General features: G+C 39.9%; 1 protein-coding gene across 2 annotated transcripts in view; it reads right to left on the bottom strand.

Annotated features, from left to right (window-relative positions):
* Positions 1-19,660, bottom strand: part of LOC144655584 (uncharacterized) — a 63,678-nt gene that overhangs the window by 25,353 nt on the left and 18,665 nt on the right. Inside the window, exons 9-21 of one of the 2 annotated variants that reach the window (XM_078515868.1) lie at positions 19,458-19,507; positions 18,908-19,022; positions 16,865-17,002; positions 16,228-16,337; positions 14,352-14,449; positions 13,879-14,261; positions 12,649-13,436; positions 11,866-12,115; positions 10,605-11,402; positions 10,069-10,108; positions 8,868-9,179; positions 8,284-8,504; positions 6,325-7,011 (exon numbers count right to left, since the gene is read on the bottom strand). In XM_078515868.1, the coding sequence (XP_078371994.1) occupies positions 6,760-7,011; positions 8,284-8,504; positions 8,868-9,179; positions 10,069-10,108; positions 10,605-11,402; positions 11,866-12,115; positions 12,649-13,436; positions 13,879-14,261; positions 14,352-14,449; positions 16,228-16,337; positions 16,865-17,002; positions 18,908-19,022; positions 19,458-19,507 (3,555 nt within the window). In that variant the 3' untranslated portion in view covers positions 6,325-6,759. The remainder of the gene's footprint in view (positions 1-6,324; positions 7,012-8,283; positions 8,505-8,867; positions 9,180-10,068; positions 10,109-10,604; positions 11,403-11,865; positions 12,116-12,648; positions 13,437-13,878; positions 14,262-14,351; positions 14,450-16,227; positions 16,338-16,864; positions 17,003-18,907; positions 19,023-19,457; positions 19,508-19,660) is intronic. The other variant, XM_078515869.1, reaches the window with a different exon arrangement.

Genomic DNA, 19,660 nt, shown 5'->3' with positions numbered 1-19,660 from the left:
ACATAAACGCTTCAAATCAAGATCAGCGGTACCGCAGATATCTAGTTCCTTTCTTTGTTAAATGTCAACTGGCTTTCAAATTCAACTGCAACCGCCCGAAAATCGCTCGTTTCCCACCTGAAATTCGACCCCTTCACTTCGTCATTATCAATACAGCCAACGGTTCAGATAACAGATTCGAAAATCAAAGCGAGACACCCCCCCCCCCCCCTCCCCACTAGAAAAAGAACATCGAATCTCGCACCAGATCGAACGGAAGGCCTGATGATCGTTTAATTGTAAGCGCCATCTCATCCCGTTGGTCGGTATATTCGGTCACACTAACTGGATTTTCCTACAGATGGTAAGCATCCTCTATTAATTACCACAAAATATCATTCACATCAAAAACTTTAGTTCAAACTAAAGCCAATGAGAAAAAACAAAGCGAATGTTTAGGCAGGGACCTGCAACCAAAATCTCTGCTAAGGGACGGACCATAATTTTCTTGGAGGGGGGATGAAAAATTTTCCTCTGCAAAATTTTCTTTTAGTTTATGCACCTCTGCAAACATTTTTTTTCGAAATTCTAACTATTTTTTGTTATACATATCGTGTTTGCAGACAATTTATTTTGTCTTTTTAGGCCCTACAAACAATTTTTTTCAATATTTTTCATCCCGCCCCCCCTCCAAAAAAATAATGGTCAGTCCCTAATTTCATAGATCAACCCAAAGAAGGATCTGGTGCCACGATATAGAGCAAAGTGCGCAATCTTGTCCCCAGAGTCTTTAAGCTTAACCACTGACGAGAAAGCCCTGGAACGAGGTTGCCCAACTTGCACTTCGCATTCTCGTCCCCATAGCCCTTAGACTAGGCCTTGGCACGATAAAACGAAGGGCTCTGGGGACATTAAGATTTTTGAATAAATTCGATTTTTTTTTTTTTGATTGGCTGTTTGGAACAAAGAATTCCTAAAAGGAAGTCAAAAGCGCAACGACTCTCTCATACATCTTTTTGAAACATCGTGACGGCATACATGAAGACCGGAAGTCCTAGAATCTAGGACTGGAAATCCTGTGTCTCCAGCGCCCTTCGTTTTCACGTGCCAAGGCCCAGACGGCTAAGAGAAACGAAAGGGCTATGGGGAAAATGGCACATCGAACCTCAATTTTCTCTTACATGTATACTTGAATTGCATTAAACGTGTCCCTTTATTGACAAGTCTCTACTGACATTAATTACCAGTTTCTGCTTTGTATTGGATGCAATGAATTCTTTTTAATGTACCAAATCAAACACCAACACATTGTTGAATACATCTTACACTTATGTTCGCAGGACCTTAATTCGAACTCCGCGAAAATTGAGGCAAAGGAACCGAACATCGCAAAAATCGTATAAATGCTGAACTGCATTAACGAAGTGTTAGTCTCAGAATCGGTGCCAAACACTGTAAATCCATATTTTATAATGATATTTATCAGAATAAGATAAGATATAAGATAAGATAAGATAAGATAAGATAAGATAAGATAAGATAAGATAAGATAAGATAAGATAAGATAAGATAAGATAAGATAAGATAAGATAAGATAAGATAAGATAAGATAAGATAAGATAAGATAAGATAAGATACTTTATTTAAGTGTCAAAAAAACCTTATAGCCTGGGAAAAAAACACCCATACTAATTAGGGGACACTGCTAAAAACTAAAAACTACACTAATACTAATATTATAAATACAATAAAAATATATACAAGTCATATAAAAAATTTATTATAATCTACGATAAAATCTTTATCTAATTGTTAAAAAAAATGACTTGACTCGAGAGAGGGTCCTGAAGGGGGGGGGGGGGGGGGGGGGTACCAAATCCCATTTCCCAGCCCAAATTTTGCCCAAATCCCATTTCCCAGCCTATTTTTTGTCTAAATCCCAGTCCCAGCAGTGAAATTCCCAGTGTGCGGCAAATCTGGTCTCAAGCACATTATATCTGTGTGGATTTTTATTGTCCTAAATGTAGTACACTCCCTGAACTTTCCCTTCGGTGCCCTATATAGGGATTGAACCCAGGCGCAGGAAGAGCGAGTCCAGAGCTACTTGCACTGGAATTCAAATTTTAGAGACGTTATTTTCCTTAGATTATAGTACTGGCCCTGAAAAAAACTAGCTCTGCTAGTTGAAATATTGGCCAATAAATCTTGCCTTCCTCCCGTAGTACCAGCCTTGCAATCAATCTGGTTATATAAACCATATTCCACAGCACCTTTGGACACGCACGCGCACAGATGAGAAATTCAAAAATTTAGTATTTGTGGATTTAGTACATATTTATTTAATTACGGCTTAAGACAAAGGTTACAATATTTTTTCTTGCAGATCGCGCGCTTTAGTCGCATAGTTGAATTTTTCATTTTAGCAAACTATTTTTACCCTAACGCACACGTTACATGTAAGAAACACCACACGTCTCTGTCCTTTTTCATTGGTTTGTTTTTAAAAGCATGCACATGCAAGTTATCCTGGACTTTCTTTTCGCACCTGGGTCGCAGAAGGGATAGTTCACGGACTGGACTACCCAAAATCATGATCTGCTAGTTAATAATAGAATAATAATAATAAGAGAATAATAGAAATTTTTTGTAGCTTTAACTAAAGCTATCAAGTTTTTATCCCATACCTACCACTACCCTGACTGACACAACTTGCTGTCACTTCTTTTAAATATTCCATTTGTGCCGATCCTCAGTCATAGCTGTTCCGCTGAGTAACTTCTTCACTTACACAAAAATTAATCGAGACTTGATGGACACTCGTGCAGTGCGGTCGTTTTGTTTTCAGCGTTTTAACTATTCAGTGCCGGACTTTAAGAACATAACATTATAGAGCGCAAAAATATGCTGGTTTAGTCATGTACTGACACGCTTCCCATTCCCATTTTTTGTTTCTGAATCCCAGTCCCAGTGACCTAAATCCCATTTTCCCAGTGAAAAAATAGGCAAATCCCAGTCAAAATAGGCAAATCCCAGTTCCCATTTTACCCCTTCAGGACCCTCTCGAGAGGCATTATGTGCAGCATAGGATGCAGCCCTTACAGCCGGTGTCCATTAAGCGAGTTATATCCCTTTTTCGAATACAGTTTGTAAAAGCCTGCAGTGTCTTGGCTGATCTGTCAGCCGTAGAAAGTTTGCCCCATAGTTTGGATCCTACATAATGCAAAGAGTGCTTTCAATAAGTAACAGTGTTGTATCTAGAAGTAGAAAAATCTGATTGCCTCAGGTTATATGTGGAAGTATGCTCGTTAAAAATGTTACAGATGCTATTAGGACATAATCTATGTTTAACTTTATACATGAGAATACATATGTCCTGTAAACGCCTGTTTGCTAGTGTTGGCAACTTGGCTCTCTCCAGTAGCTCAGTATAACCAGCATGCTTGTTCTTGTAAACGGCCCTCAAGCCCCTTTCCTGTAGTCGTTCAAGTTTGCGTGCATCGCTAGCTCTGCAAAAGTGCCACACTAGGTGACAATAAGTAAGGTGTGACAGTACAAGTAAATGAATAAGCGTTCTCAAGTTGAATACTCGGAAAAAAGATTTTTCCGAGTTCCCCCAATTAACGAGAGTCGAACCCAAGACCTTCCAGAATACCGGTTGGACGCTCTAACCACTGAGCTATGGGAGACTCGTTGTGAGCAAGGTCATATACTAGGTTCTCATGTGTGACTCATGTCCTGCCCACTGCAGGCTCAAATATGTCTAAATGATAGATGTGGATAAATGTAAAGTGAAATGGCAACTTGGATAAAGTGAAAGTAAAAGTACAGCTGACTTGTATAACTGAAGTTTGGCCTTAGTGGGGATTAAGTTCCTTAGTCGCATTAGTACGCCGATTCTCTGACTTGCCTTTATGCAGGCTGAGCTAACGTGTTCCGAAAAATTCAGTCTGGAGTCAATAGTTACCCCTAAAAGTTTAAGAGTATCAGCGGTCTCAATTTTCTGATTGTTAGTTTAGATCACTGCACTAGTGCCTGAGTCAGTTGTCTTGCTGCAGCCGATGTTCAACGTCTGATATTTCTTTAGGTTTCCGGCCAGCAAGTTTGACTCGTACCACTTTGTTGCCTGATCCGCACTTTCACTAAGCTTGGATGTAACCTCCACTAGATCGTGACCACTGTGGTAAATTTGATGATCGTCAGCGTACATAGATGGTCTGGTTGCTATGCACAAGGGAAGGTCGTTCTGAAAAATGTTCCATAGTAACGGCCCCAGGGCAGAGCCCTGGGGACAGCCTCGATTCACCAACCTGTTCGAACTGACTTGGTTGCCCATTTTGACACGATTGTATCTGTCACTAAGGTAGCTTTTCAGGAGTTGTATAAGTCCGTCCAGGACTTAACAGCAGTGGTGGGTGTAGGGAGTCAAACGCCTTTTACATGTCAGTGGAAAGAATGTTAACAACAAGATTCTCGTCCCTTGCCCTCTTCCATGCCTCGACCAGGGTGATCAAGGTAGTTTCACAGCTGTGATGTTTACGATATGCAGTTGAAGTTTTCATACATACAGGAGTCAAAACCTGCGGCTATCTGCTGACCCACCAGTTTTTAAGAACAAACGGGTCAACATATTCATTTGCTCGAAGATCGACCAAAGTGATCCGAACTTCCTTTTACTAGTATCCACGATCAGAGCTTCCTCGCATGAAGAGTCCGGGATCCGCGCAAAAATTCTCAGCTTATCCGCGATTTGCTCAGTTTATCTCAAAAAACCGCAATCCGGGCTCATTCTTAAATCCGTTGTTCCACAAAGCTATTCACCCCCTCAAAATGTATCAATCGACATAATCAATTTTCATGATTTTATCGATTTTTAACGCATAGCTGCGGTTAAGATCTATTTTTCACGCAAGATCATGAAAATTGTTTTACCTATCATGAAAAAGGAATCGCGTCCGAATGCTTTTTGCTAATCCTTATGCGATAATTAAAAATTGGTCAAAATCGTTAAAATTGATTTGACTGCTTAATACTTGACTACGTAGTCATAAATTAAGTCGTAAGGTCCATGATTTTTCCACCTGAGTCTCGTTAATCTTGTTAAATTCGCTTATCATGTGAACATGGAAATTGGTCAAATTTGACAAGTTTGATCAGAGAAGGATTCGAGGATTGTCAATTACAGATTCAACTGTTCCAACTAATTGTTCCATGGAATAGATGTTGAAACAAATAAAAACAGTGAAGCCGTTTTATCTAAAAATATATCTTTTTAATTAATAGATTATTTATTAATTAATGATTTTAATCTATTATTTTTAATCATATAAGTTCATATTATCATACCAAGGCTGAAATATACTCTATTCCCTTTCTCTTCTAGCGACTCGCTTTTTTGTAGCAACCTTTTCTTCTTCTTTTTTTTGTCAACAGTGCTTCTAGAGATTGTAGAGTAGTTCGAAGAGACTATCGAAAGTGTCACACCACAATAAAGAGTATTAATATATTATGATTACGTTAATTGTGATTCAGATGTGTGTATCAGAGATCGAGATTTCTTTTTTCTATTTAATGTTAATAAAACTGCAACAAGGCTGTTTGGTTTATTTTACTCAGGATTATTTCATGCAGTTTGTCAGCTTGTATCTACCCTGTTATTTTAAGATTAGATTGTCGCTATAAATAATTCTGACAGAGAATAAAGAAAAGGGCGCGAAAATGTTTTACTTCAAATGAATTTCTTAATCGTTATTCCCGCCCCTTACCCTCCTCCCTCCAAAAGGAACAAAAAACGTAGCCGGGGAGCTAAAAATACAATGAAATTAAATAAAAATAAAAAATAAAAATATAAAATATAGTATTTGCCGTCAAAAATATACAGTCAAACGCTGTTTAGAATTTTTCTATTTCGAACAGTGTATAGAAATATTTAGATACACTGCTGTTATTATATAAAGATGTGTGCAATCACTATCATTATTCACTAATTTAAGGCACGTTTCACACCATTTCAGATCTTATCCTTGGAAGCGGGCAAGGCGCGTCATGAAAATGTCGAACTTGAAAGGTTTAACGTCTACGTTCGAACTAGTGGCCCATCACGCTGGCGCTTATCTATGGTTGTAGTAGTATGAAGCGACAAGAAGTACTTCTATTCCTCCTTATCCCCTACATGTAGATAGGATGATATTCCACACTCATATATAATCCGAGCTGAAGAATGGCAACATTCGAGTAAAGTATCTTTCCGAAGAATACAGCGCAGTGACCTTCACCAGGGCTCGAGACCGGAGTCCAGTGCACTCATCATAAGGCCAACACGCCTGTCATTTACAAACAATTGTCTACTTTTTTATTGGCTAAAAATGCACTCCCATTGCCCTGATGATCAAACGGTGGATAACGCGATCAATCGGGAGTCGCTATCCAGTGGATAAGTGTCGACAAAAATAACCACGCTATCCACTGGACAGTGATTTATCAGGCAGGTAGTGCTATCCGTCCTTTAAACACCTGGGATCAGCTGGGAAGATGAGCAAGGCTACTCAGCCATGTGCAATGGATGTCCGTTTCTCCGAATGCTGTCTACAAGGTGTTTTTGCAGTAGTCATACTAGAGTTTCCAAACGTAAACGATAGTTAATGTTCGCATAAGAAAATAATTCAGATTACGTGCATGAGGACACTCCACGCAATGGTTGATCGTTGCCATTCCGTATAAAACAACCATCGTTTCATGTAGTTCACATCTGGGGAACCTCTTAGGCTGGATACCGAACAAATCTCAGGGTTTCACAAACTCTTCCACTTTTCTCATAAGCTGCTGGAACTCCGCATCGGGAATGGTGCCATATTTCTCGGTCATCTTGATGTAAAGAAGCTTGGTAAAGATCAAGGCGAGTTGACCTTCTGGAGGCCAGGAAATGTCTTCAAACAACAGAGGGATGACGGGTTTCTTTAAGCTATGAGCTAAGGTGGCCTCTCCTTGGCAGGCGTCTGATTGGCAGTATTTTTCTGTTACGCAACAAACGAAGACCTATGCCAGGACAAAAAAGAAGAAAGAATTGCAATGTGTCCAAAAGGTATTCGTTCTAACGGGTTATCTTATAGAAATAAAGGAACCAGTTGAATACAACTGTTTGCATTTAGTTTTAATTTTGTTTTAATAGAAGTTGGATTATACCGGGAGATTATACTGGGAATCTAGAAGATATCAGTAGTTTGATAAATCTGTTAGTAAGTTTTACAAGGGTGTTCGGTCTATCGGGAAGTCCGTTATACCAGGAGTTTTGAGATCACGAAGTTCGTTCTATCGGAAAGAAAGTTGATATGTCAGCAGAGACCCGTTTCTCGAAGGTCCCGAAAAGTTTTCGCACCCGGAAAGCCATGATAATATCTCAAACTTTATGATCACAGAGCTGTTTTATTCCATTTTATTCCATGATATTTCAATGTGAAAAGGGGTTCCCTTCCTACAAACTGTCAGGCCCATACACTTCTCTGTTTTTAAGATGCAGTAACTACAATGGCTTTGCGGACCCGAAAAAATTCCGGGTCTTTCGAGAAACGGGCCCCAGTTTCGTTACACCAGACGGTTCGTTAATACGGGAGGTGTGTAAAACAAGGGCGTTCGTTATATCAATTTCGTTAAAGAGCTATATTTAAAGAGCTATATTTAGACTATGTCACGGATTTTACCAGATTTTTGAACAGCCAAAATTTATATTTGTGACGCAGAAAACCTAAAAATAATAGTCCATTTTTATTCAAAATTGCTATATTAGAGTACTGAAACTGTTTACTAGCATTATTAGCTGGGGATTGTGCGGATGGAAACGGATTGCAATTTGAAAACGTTAGGCAAACGTTTTCAATTTGTTTCCGCGCATCTTCAAGAAATCGATATTTATAGCCGTAGCTTGATTTCTATCCACAAATGAAGGTAATATCTTTCTTTAGATGTTCAAAGATATTGTTTTTTATGGGTTAAGTTGCCTACCACTAATTTCAGAACAGTTTAGACCAAAAATCTGCGAGATTTCCGTGACATAGTCCCTTTTACTCGTTAGATTTGTTTAGCTGCCAAATGTCGTTATATCGTGATTGCAATGTAACTGTTAGCCGGTTCAATAAAACCACAGGTACACTGGGTTTTCTTGGTTTCTGATCCCTTTAACCAGTGGGAAAAACGTCAATTACCAATCACAAAAGACACATTTCCTTCTGCTCACTGTAGGGCAAAATCGAACTATGATTTCCAAAAGAAACAAAGAAAGAATGGTCAGGATTACATAATAGTTTATCTGACCTTGCACGCTCGAATACCGGCATCTATCTTTGCAAACAGAGCATCGCCACCGCCCATTTGTCCGATGTCCATCCAACATTGAATCCCACTCTCTTCCATCCTGCTTTTCAGTCTCTTCACTGTGTCTTGTAAATCCCACTGGTATGACAGGAAAACTGGGCAACTCGAACCGCAAACATCAGCAGTCTTAGAAGGGATAGGTGCGGTGTCCACATCTAAAACTGCATCAGATATAAGGTTATTGACCAACCTTGTGAAATCAAGATGGTCGGGTTTGGGAAAGTTCTTTTTTTGCGTACTAATTAATCGATGCATCGATGAGGTCCATAATTATGCAAAAAAGAAAAGAAAAAGGCCAGTAAATAATTTATTTTATGGCTTAAAGACCAACATTTTTACTGCGGGACACAGGAGGCAATTCCACCACCCTGCCCGCACGGATGACCAATCTCAGCAAAGGGTTTGGTGAAGCTAGCTATATAAGAAAACAGGGTAAAGGGCATTCATTAAGATGAAATTGTTAATCATTTGTTGAACCCTTTTCGTCAGAATCCTAAGGTCCGCTGGAGTTTTTAACTATCTACCTTGATATGGATCTCCGCAAACATCACAGTACTTGACAGCGAGTTCTGCTCTTCCCACAATGGGATGCTGCAATGCTCGCGCCAGTGACTCGTACGTTGCCGCTGACCCAAAAACTTCTGTCCACCGTCTTAACACACCATAGCATCTCTCAGATAGGTAAGAGTTATCCACTTCAATCTGCTCCAGAACTGGCTCAGGAAGAGCCAGGGTTCGACCAAGCATCTTCCATGAGGTGCCCAGCTCAAAGGCAAGGAGGAGAAGATCATCTGTTGACGGAGTGCCAGTTTTGGATGATAAAGCTTGATCCAAAGCTATGAAAGTTGTAACAAAAACAATAAAAGATTCCTTAAGCTTGCAAAGATTCCTTTAGCTCAGCATTATTTAGTGAAGATACTGTTTTGACATGGATGCCTTAGAGGGGCTTTGTCACGGATTTTACCAGATTTTTAAACAGGCAAAATTTATATTTATTTTGCAGGAAACCTAAAGATAATAGACCATTTTTATTAAAAATCGCTATATTAGAGCACTGAGAGTGTTAATAAGCATCTTTGGCAGCGGATGGCACGGATGGAAGTAGATTGCAAATTAAGGCTTAACTTTTCAAGTTGTTTCCACGCGTCTTCAAAAAATCGATAATTAAGGCCGTAGCTTGAATTATATTCACAAATCAAGGTTATTTCTTCCGTAATAAGATGTTCTTCATGGGTTAAGATGCCTACCACTAATTTCGGAACAGTTTAGACCGAAAATCTGCGAAATCCCCGAGACATAGCCCCTTTAAAAATTAGATACACCTGAAGTTAGTAAAATTCATGCTTGCGCAAACTGCGAACCGGAATAAAAACAATCATTTTTCGTTGGAGAATATCTCTTAGAGCCGTCAGCTTAACAATTAATGTTCACGTAGTTCTATACAAGCATGAAGCCTGCGAACGATTATTTGGCAATAGGAGGTTTTGTAGACTCCTTCGCAGCCGTTATTTGTTTCCATTTGTCTATTCCTCTTTCGCTGATTCTTCTTCTTAGTTAGTTCTTACTTTAGCTAAACAGAACTTTGTTTTGATGACAACATTGATCAATCGCGCACGACCTTGCAATTACTCCAAATTTGCTTGGTTTTGATACCGCCTTGATTATCTCTCATGGATTGAGAAGAACCGAAATATATGTTTAAAATAGAGCACCCGCTGTTCTTACCTTCAGGGGCCAAAAAAGCCACTCTCTGTTCTTCATTAATCTATTTTGAGAAAGGAGAAAGTAAAAAAAAAAAAGCTTATTAAAACGACGGCTGTTGAATGTTTAGGTCAAAGATGTAAAATATTTAGATTTGAAGTATAGCATGTCTTGCAAGACCAGCCACTGAGGATACCAAGACTGTTGATGGAAATAAAAAAAAACCTCATCTCTACCAAACGATACTGGGGGAAATTCAGGATTAAACTGCACTGAACTAAATAATCGTTGTGTCCTTGGGTAAGACACCTTACTCTCATAATGCCCTCTCTCCACCGACTTGTATAAATGAGTACCGGCGAATGTGATGCTGGGGGGTAACCCTGCGATGGACTAGTATCTCGTCCAGAGAGGATTAAGAATACTGCTAGTCTTTTAATGCTACGGAAACCGCGATAAGCTCTGACCTGATGGACCACTAGGTTCAAACACAGACTTTACCCTTCACCTTACATAATCGTTTACAACTTAAGTTAAAGAAAATTTGAAAGAATTAGTACCTTCGTTTTATGGCCCTGGAACCATTTCTCCAAGCCAAGAACTTCAACTGTATCATCGCTAAAGCTCTTCGGGCAAATCAGCTGTTCTTCAGGAAGCACTCGGAGAAGATGTAGACAGTCATCGTGAGCGCAGCAAACTTCTCCGTGCTTGATGCACTCCTCCTTTAAACAACTGGTGCAAGCAACACACAATTCATATCGGAGATTGCATAGCCAGGACAACTCCTGTGACAAGTCAAGCAAAGTATCTTCCAAGAATAGGCGAACGTCACGTCCCATTTCCGATGATGCAGTTACTGGAGGTGCTGAAGAAGGTCTTCTTTCCTTCAAAATGATCTTGATGAATCTCTTTCTGCAGATAAGAATCAGATTGTAAATGGTCTGCTTTCCGATGAAAAGCCTTGCCCCATTGTGGTACAGATTAGGAGCTTGTTTGGGACCGCGTTCAGAACACCAGAGAATACTTCTTGACAGCAGCTGAGGAAATAGCCCATGAGGGACAAATCCATCGAGGAAGTGCAGATACAGGGGGCAAGGATCGCTGTTAGAGGGCGTTATCTCACACAGACCTGAAGGGGATGATCGAAGCTGGGCGGGTACAAAGTATCTTTGTTCCTGCTCGCCAACTGCTGGTACAAAGGAAAATTTGGCGATTAACCCATAAAGCTCCATCATATCCAAAACGTCCTCCTTGGAAAGGCCTTTCTGGATGTAATCTGCGAAAACGTGATCGACGAGAGTCATCCTGAGGATACCACTTTTCTCGAGTTCCAGCCAGCATTCTGAGTACAGAGGATTCTTAATTGAGATATAAGAGGAAAAATATTGCTATAAAACGGTAATAAATACAATAAATAAACAGGAATTAACAGTGGCACATCCACATTTTTGGTTTTTACAAACCAAGTCATCTAACACCGAGTGGTAATCAAGTCGTTAAGGGGCATGGAAAAGGTGGGAACGAGCCAAGTAAAATTGTCGTACTATGGAAATGTGAAGTTCTAGTTAGATTCTTGATGGTGTATTCAAAAAGCTGGGAATTAGGTTAGGTTCCAAATCACCAGTCTGATTTCAAAATCTTCTGAGTTTAGGGATAACTCAGGAATCCTTTAGGACGTTTGGACGTAGACATGATGGTTTGTGTGGTGTTGCATCTTTCACTGGTAAAAGTAAACACAAAACTAGCAACGACGTTTATACGACCACGCACAAAGTAATGTGGAGCACTGGTGTAATAACGTAAATCACCATCTCTGCTTACCACTTCGTCAAAAGGTCGCACGGTTATGAGTTGTTTGAAAAGGTCAATCAACCACTGAGCCTGCAGCACAACAGTGTGGCCATGCTTTACTATCACCCCGAGGTCATGGTAAAAATTCAACATGGCATTCAATTCTTCCTTCTCGTCTATGCGGCAAACTTGTCTTGTGACAACTAGGAGCTGATCAAGATTCATATGATAGGTTTCCTTTGCTATTAAAGCGTCGACGACTTTCTCGAAGGTAAACCACCTGAGGAAAGACAAACTGCACATGTTTTCTGTTGCCCCCTTTCAACCAAAAACTTAATTTGTGGAGTGTGATTGGCTTTGATGTGGTATACCAACACTCACTCTCCTTTCTACGTTTGGTTACGATTTACCGTAACAAAAAAAGCCATTGTGACTAGGCTGTTTATGGTTTCAGTGAAAAGTGGCCTGGGTGGGTTGGGATGGGGTTAACGTTTTTTCTTTGCTTAATGATTTTTATTACAGTGCACTTTACAGATTTTCTCTAAAGTTCTTCTAGGCTGCAACGTCAATCAAGGCTCGCGTCATTTGCATGAGTTCTTTTCATCAGTTGCTTTTATTTGTGGTAGCGCTTAGACAGATCAACAATCACTGGAAGTTAATGCAACTTTTCGAGAAAATTGTTGAAAACGTCAATGCGAATAAAGACTCAAGTAGGTGATGGGTTTTTCTTTTTGATACAACAATGATCTATCTTATTGACCTTTTTTAACTGTCGTTCTTTTTACTTATTAATTGGGATCTAAAGCAAAGTACCTTATTGGCACCTCTTCACCCATGTACGGCTCTTGTTTCAACACCTCCATGACCCTTTTCTGCAGCGATTGAACCCCTTCATCACCAAACGATCTTGTGTTGTCAACAGCAAAGAGTGGTCTGATCACATGCTTCTCGTACGTCTTTCCTGAGATACTCTTCTGGATGCACTTTTCCATTTTCTTAACATCTTCAAAATGTTTATCTGCATTAGTACCTACAATAAACACTGGAGGACGGAGGTACGCTAGTTTCCCTTCCTGATCACTAACAGCCTCATCTGTTATTGGCCGAATACTGTGAAGAGAGGCCAGCCAGGTCAACAAACTCTCCAAATTGGTCTCATTGTTTGGGTTTTCCAGGACAATATCGTGAATGCCCTGTCTGACACAAGGTTCTGCTGGAGCATTCAGATCTTTGCTAAGGTTATACACCAAGGCGTAGATAGCTCGTGGGGAGAGGAAAACAGAATGGGATGCATAATAAAGGTGCTGCCCGGCAAAATCCCAAAGAGTTAAAATGGCTTCTTTTGTTTTGATGCTTTCCTCTAATTTTAGATTTTGCAAGTATTGCACAACCAAATCTGTGACGTCATTAGGTAAAGCTGCAGTGGTATCAATACCCAGTTGAATATCTGGATCTGCCGGTTTACTTCTCTCTAGCTCAATGGTGCTAGGGTCTCCAGCTGATGCCTCGTTCTCCTGTTCTGTCTCCTGTATTGGCTTGGCTATGTCCGGTGAGTCCTCTAATTCCTTTGGACCGCCAGCATCCACCTCATCCCCGTTCCCCTAATGTGGTAATACAAGCAGAAAAAGAAATAATTAGCAAAATTACAGAATGTGTTGCTTTATCAAACTTTTGCTGCCACTAGAAGTCTTTACAACCGTACTTTTGACATTTTTAGAACGAACTTGATATTGCCTAGAAAGTCAAGAAGAAGTCAAGACTGCATGTCCAAGATGGCGGTTGTTCGGAAAATTAATAATGACGCCATTCTCACCTCATGACGCCATTATATCGTGTCGCAGGCCTCAATGGAACCATCTTTTTTTTTTGGACATGCTAAAGATTTTCTACGTTTCGACACCAAGCTTCAATATCCTTAGGAACCCCCTCCCTCCCCCTCTCACCCTCGCCGTCACAGACGAAACAAAAAACGACCTGAAAAAGGTTTCTAGTAAACGCCATTTCCGTAGAGTTAACAAGTGTCTGTAGAAGTTAACCTGTTACCTCCTCAACGCCAAAATCCACGTCATCGACGTCCTTTTGGTCCACCCCTGTTTCTGTTAAGTCTTTAGCGATTATCCTTGCTATGTCGTCAGCAAACTCAGAGACATCAAGCTTTCTTTGTTCCGTGCGCTGCCAGTTGCTAACTTGGTCAACATGCACTTCACACTTGGATGGGTCAACTTCGACTCCCACGGTACTCTCTTCTTCAGGGTTAAACGGGATGCCAAGAAGTGATTTCTTCAGGCTCGTTTTCCCTGCTCGGGCCTGTCCAAGAAACATAATGCGACCACGGTACACTTTCACTTTTCCATTCCGCAGGGCATTTTGGAAAGCAAGTTCGGCTTTCGGGCCTCGTGCACGGATCTCCGGTGGTATAACTGAATCTGAAAACCAAAATAAATAAGATTTTTTTTCTTGTTTAAAAACTAGGCAGTGCAGCTTTAACCATCTACGGATCAAATGTTTACTCATACCATCAACATTCTCCTCCAAAACTTCCTCTACATGCTCGCTATTGAAAAATCCAATTTTTCGATCTTTTGTTTCACCTAGCCACGCATTTTTGTCGCCCCTGCAAGTAAACATATCAGGCTTGTTTCATTTTGCTTCTGTAGTATGATAGGTAGATTCAAGTTGTACGCACATAGAAAACACCTGGTAAGATCAAGCTTCGTGTACTTCAAGAAGCTTGAGCATTTGCTTAATTGCGTTTTTGAGTAGGCACGTTAGGTCACTAATAGAAGTGACATGTGTAACCTGAAGCACACGTCAAAGTCTGACAGTCTTCTTAATTACTTCTCAATACTTCTGCCGGTATTCTATCTCGGTAGGAATGGAAACCATGACTTTCCTCTTACACCATTTGAATGTTCCCACAGATAAACCAGTTTTCTTTTCGAATGAACCTTAAAATATGTAGCAAGCATTGCGAACCATATTTCAATGATGGAGATGTTTTCCCTCTGTAAATCACTCAATCCATATGGAATATTTATTTCCTTTTTTGGCATTTGAATGAATTTCATGTTAACTCCATACCAAATGCCAAATGTCACGTTTTATCTTGTAATTTCACATGTGAATTAAGTCCTCAAGTGATATTTAATTAAACTAGCGCAATGTGAAGTGAAACAAAACATATCCGCATTCTAAGGCCAATCACCATCTAGCAATTTTGTCTTCTATGCAGTAAACTGAAAACAACAACTACAACAGCTTTCCTTTCTTCTATTCCCTTCCAAAAATGTCGACAGAAATTATGAAATAGTCAGTGGTGGTTTTAACAATTTCTGAACAACAGTCAACTCTCTCTAAGACGGACACCGTCAGGACCAGCCCCAACTGTCCGTCTTATAGAGGTGTCCGCCTTATAGAGAGTCGAGGTAACGTGACACCAGAAATTTTAAGACCATAAAGCTAAACGGCCATGCACAACGAATACACGTCTGTTTTAGTCACTTACGTTAGCAAGACCTATAAAGTGGAACAAAAATAATATCAGAGATTTGACTTGTTTGTTAATAACAAACGGTGATACTGTAAGTAGAAAACTAAATCTTCAAGTATAAGCAGAGAAGTAATGCGTTTTAGCGGATTGTTTTTGGTAAACTAGGTATTCTAAAGGCGCTGACCTGCTATGCTATATGTCGATAACAAGTTTTGAAGTATTATTCACGAAAAAAAAAACTTTAAGTGCCTGTCCGTTGGCGGTTTCAAAGTGTCCGTTGTCCGTCTTAGAGAGGTGTCCGTCTTACAGAGAGTTTTCTTACAGTAAAATGACTGAAAAACGGCAGGGACCATAACCAGGTGTCCGTCTTATGGAGGTGTCCGTCTTATAAAGGTGTCCGTTAAGAGAGAGTTGACTGTATTCTTTTATTATAGCGAGCTCCACAGCGGCCCGAAGGACCTTAGAGCAGAGCCCCATACCCATAGAAAATCCAAAGAAATAGGAAAACCATAAACTTCAGTTTTTATGGTCATCACGGCTAGTGACATGGCTCGCGGGCGCGTACGTCCGTCCATTCGTACGTTGCCCACTTCAGAAATAGGTTAACCTATAACCTCTTTGATGCTGGACATCCACGTTATGGTCAGTTGACAGCTGTCAACACAAGGTGTCCGCTGACCAGTATCGCGTGACCATATAGCGGGCTCAGGTGCATAACTCATCGAGGTAACGTGTTTTTATAAAATTGTCCGCTGACAGGAAAAAGGTTTATATTGGATCGCGAGCTCAAGACCAATTTTTTTATGCCTATGGTCAGTGAATTCAGACATTTAAATAAAGGGCAATGTAAATTACCGGGGAGCTACGCTTTTAGGCTTGGCTAAATCTATTTAATAACGTACCTGTGACGGTCCTTGGAAATAAGAGTTATAAGATCTCCAGCTTCACAGCTTAGAAACCCTTTTGACTCTGCATTGAAGCTGCTGGTAACCCTCACCTTTAAAGGTTGCTCCTGTAAGAAAACAAATGCTACAATAAATTAAAGTCAATACATGACAAATTATCTTTAATAATTAGAGGCGAAACAAGCCATTGAATTTTTTGTTTTCAACCTGATTTTCTTTAATGTATAATGGCTTCTGGCAACTGCTCAAGAGTGTTTCCCTCTTATAAAGAAACATTTTGTGTCCAGAGAGCATCAAATACTATAGTGTAACTAGCTGTACTTATAAGTGAAAGAGACTCCTTGAAAAGTTCTAATAAAAGAAAAATTTAGAAGTGGTTCGACTAAAGGGTTTCGAATTTCAGGTCGCATTTCCCTACAATTTGGCCACATACTGTAGAAAGTCATCTCAATTTTCAAGAGAAACTTGTACTCCAATCTTTTCGTACCGAGAACTTAGGAGTCCACATTTCCCCTGTACCTCCCTCACGCGGTGTGACGTTTCTTTGTGCAGGAATCAAGTGTGAAAAACCTTGTGGGGGAGGGTGTGGGGTGTTCAGTTACATATCGATACACACGTTAACCAATAATCTAACCTGTGCAATAAGAGACCGCCTGACATCAGAAAAGGAAGGTCTTTCATCTGGATCCGTTTGCAAACACCGATTAAATACGTCACAAAAATGGGAGGGACAAAGGTAACCATATACTACATCTTGTGGTTTTGCAGTTTTCTTAAATAGACAAAAAAATAGACAAACAAACTAACAACGAAATAAAATAAACAAAATTAAAGGAAACCGAGAAAACCCATGGTAGGGGAGGCAATTGATTTCGAAATGCAGTATTTTATTAAAGCAAGCAAACTGTCAAAGTTGTCAGACTGTCTGGATCGTACAAAAGGTGAGGAGCCAGAAGAGTGAAAGTAAACAATAATCAAAAGCCCTTTGGGCTTTGTGCCCCGTGTCACTTGGTTATTCTTAGAAGCCTTTAATCATCTCTATTTTTTATTAATTCATTAAACATAAAGGTAACTTCATTGAAACTTCTTTTGTTGCTCAACAAAAAAGTTGCGTTGTATTGCAGCGTGACATTCGCATGATATACGATACTCGTGCCAGCAAGGTCTATCCTCGGGGTCAATGTCTGTCTAGTTGCTATTATTGCAAAGAGTAATAGGCATTTCTGTTTCTAATTTTCTTTTAATCATTAAATGTAATTCTTCTCTTCCAGTTATACTTTGCATTTGTCCTTTCTTACTATCCAGGTGTGTTTTGCTTTTTACTTTGTTTCTTGCGCTGTACGTAGTTTGCCGTTTCTTGTTGATTTTATAAAAATAGGTCACGTGATATAACTTTTGGCAGACCGCTGCTGTGACACCCAAGAAAAAGCAATTTTTTTAGATGTAAAACGCTATAACCATTCCATTCATTAATTGGTCGGTTAAAGTATTCGGTGATTTTCATTGGTTGTGCATGTCACATGCCCAACACCAATAAAAATCACCGAAAACTTTAACCGACCAAGGGGAGCAGGGATGGCTCAGTGGTGAGAGTGCTCGCCTACCACCAATGTGGCCCGGGTTCGATTCCGGCCCGGTGCCATATGTGGGTTGAGTTTGTTGTTGGTTCTCGCCTTGCCCCGAGGGTTTTTCTCCGGGTTCTCCGGTTTCCTCCCTCCTGAAAAACCAACATTTCCAAATTCCAATTCGACCTGGACAGAGGACCCACATGAAAACCAGCTAGCGCTGATGTGGCTTCCTCTCTAAATGTAGCAATTTTTTTAATGAATGGAATGGTTTTGGCGTTTTACATCTTACGCGTTTCTCTACTGAGGCGTCAATATTCTGAAGAGAGGATTCTCGATGATGGTTTCCCACGTATACTATTTTGACCAAACCATGCAAGCGAAAACTTATTGATGGAATCATTGCATTGTAACTTGCCACAACGCATCTGTTAATGTAGCTAATAGATATCGATACTTACCGTCTACTAGCCTCCTTCGAACACTACCTGGATTACAGTACTGTAATGAAACGTTTTGGTAGAAATATAACATAAACAATTCAGTTGCCACAAGCCAGTTGACAGGCTACTTATGGTCTCCCCCAATGGTGTCCGATTCTCTTCCCTTTTTACCTCTAGTTGATTAACCAGCTAAATCTTTCATTTTCCACCCTACGCAGTTAACAGTTTCCTTAAAAAAGAATCAATTTGTTATTACTGGTCATATTACCCTTGTTTGTTACTCTACAGGAATAAACCCTTCACCCGTTCATGAACAAATTATTACTTTGCAAATGATATGCGACTGGCACGTAATCTCAGCATGCCAGCATGCAGCATTCTGCCACGCCTTTGTTTTTGTCTACATACAGCAATTTTGGTATTATATTTTTCGCGGAGCGTGTGTAAACGAAAGAAATCACTGTGAAACTGCCGAATATACTCAAACAGACTTCCAGTAACACAACTTACAGCAATGCAATACGATTTCGCTTTGCCGTACAGTTTTCAAAATTTCGATGGCATCGAAAATGGTGGAGGCTGACTAGGGTCCATGTTATCAGGGCCCATAACTAATTTTGACGCGAGAAAAAAGAATTAGAAAGCAAATAAAATAATCAACTAACTCACCATAATTTTCAAACTGTCTTTGCTATTTCGAAAATAACTGGCAAATGCACTAGAGAAAAGCTTAGCAAACATGTAAACCAGATCCTTCTGCAGCACACTGGGAACTTGCTTTTCCCTGCAAAGTTAATAAGACAAAAATTCAAACGACAAAGCGTAACAGAAAGTTAAGTTTACTGATCAAACAATAGAGTATAGAGCGTCCATCTACTCATTCCACTGAATATTTAGCTTTTGACGAATTGAGAGATCCAATGTAAGCAGCCAGCCGCTAGGTATTGAAAAGGTATTTTTTAGGGGCAACAGCTCAAGGAACAGCCTTAAGTAGCAAGAAAGAATGTCCAGCTTTCCATTTAACAGTCCAGTGTTATTCTTCACACTAATGATTGTGGAATAGAAGAATAAAAAACCACCTGAAGGCATCCACGGGAGACACTCAATGAAATGAATGAAAAAAGAAGGAGGTTGGGAAATAAGGGCTAGCAATCCCACCCTAACAGCAACATAAAATCAAGTAAGTTATCCGTACTAAGTACAAGTGAGACACACTAACATTCTTATGTCGCTCTCAAACCGACAAGCTCCAATGCCTGCAAGCTTCAACTGTCAAAAGAATCAAATATATAATCAAGAATGTAAATTGGAGTTTATTATTATTCATTCAACTGCAATATTTGAGCTCCCCAGCAGTTTTGTTGACGCGTTTTGGCTACTGACTATATTTGTGGTCAATGGTATATGAGCTCATATACCATT

Source organism: Oculina patagonica, chromosome 5 (assembly GCF_052425735.1).
Source record: "Oculina patagonica isolate OP01 chromosome 5, crgOcupat, whole genome shotgun sequence".
Classification (NCBI taxonomy): domain Eukaryota; kingdom Metazoa; phylum Cnidaria; class Anthozoa; order Scleractinia; family Oculinidae; genus Oculina; species Oculina patagonica.
Note: the sequence above shows the minus strand (reverse complement) of the source record. Positions and strands in the feature narration are given on the sequence as shown.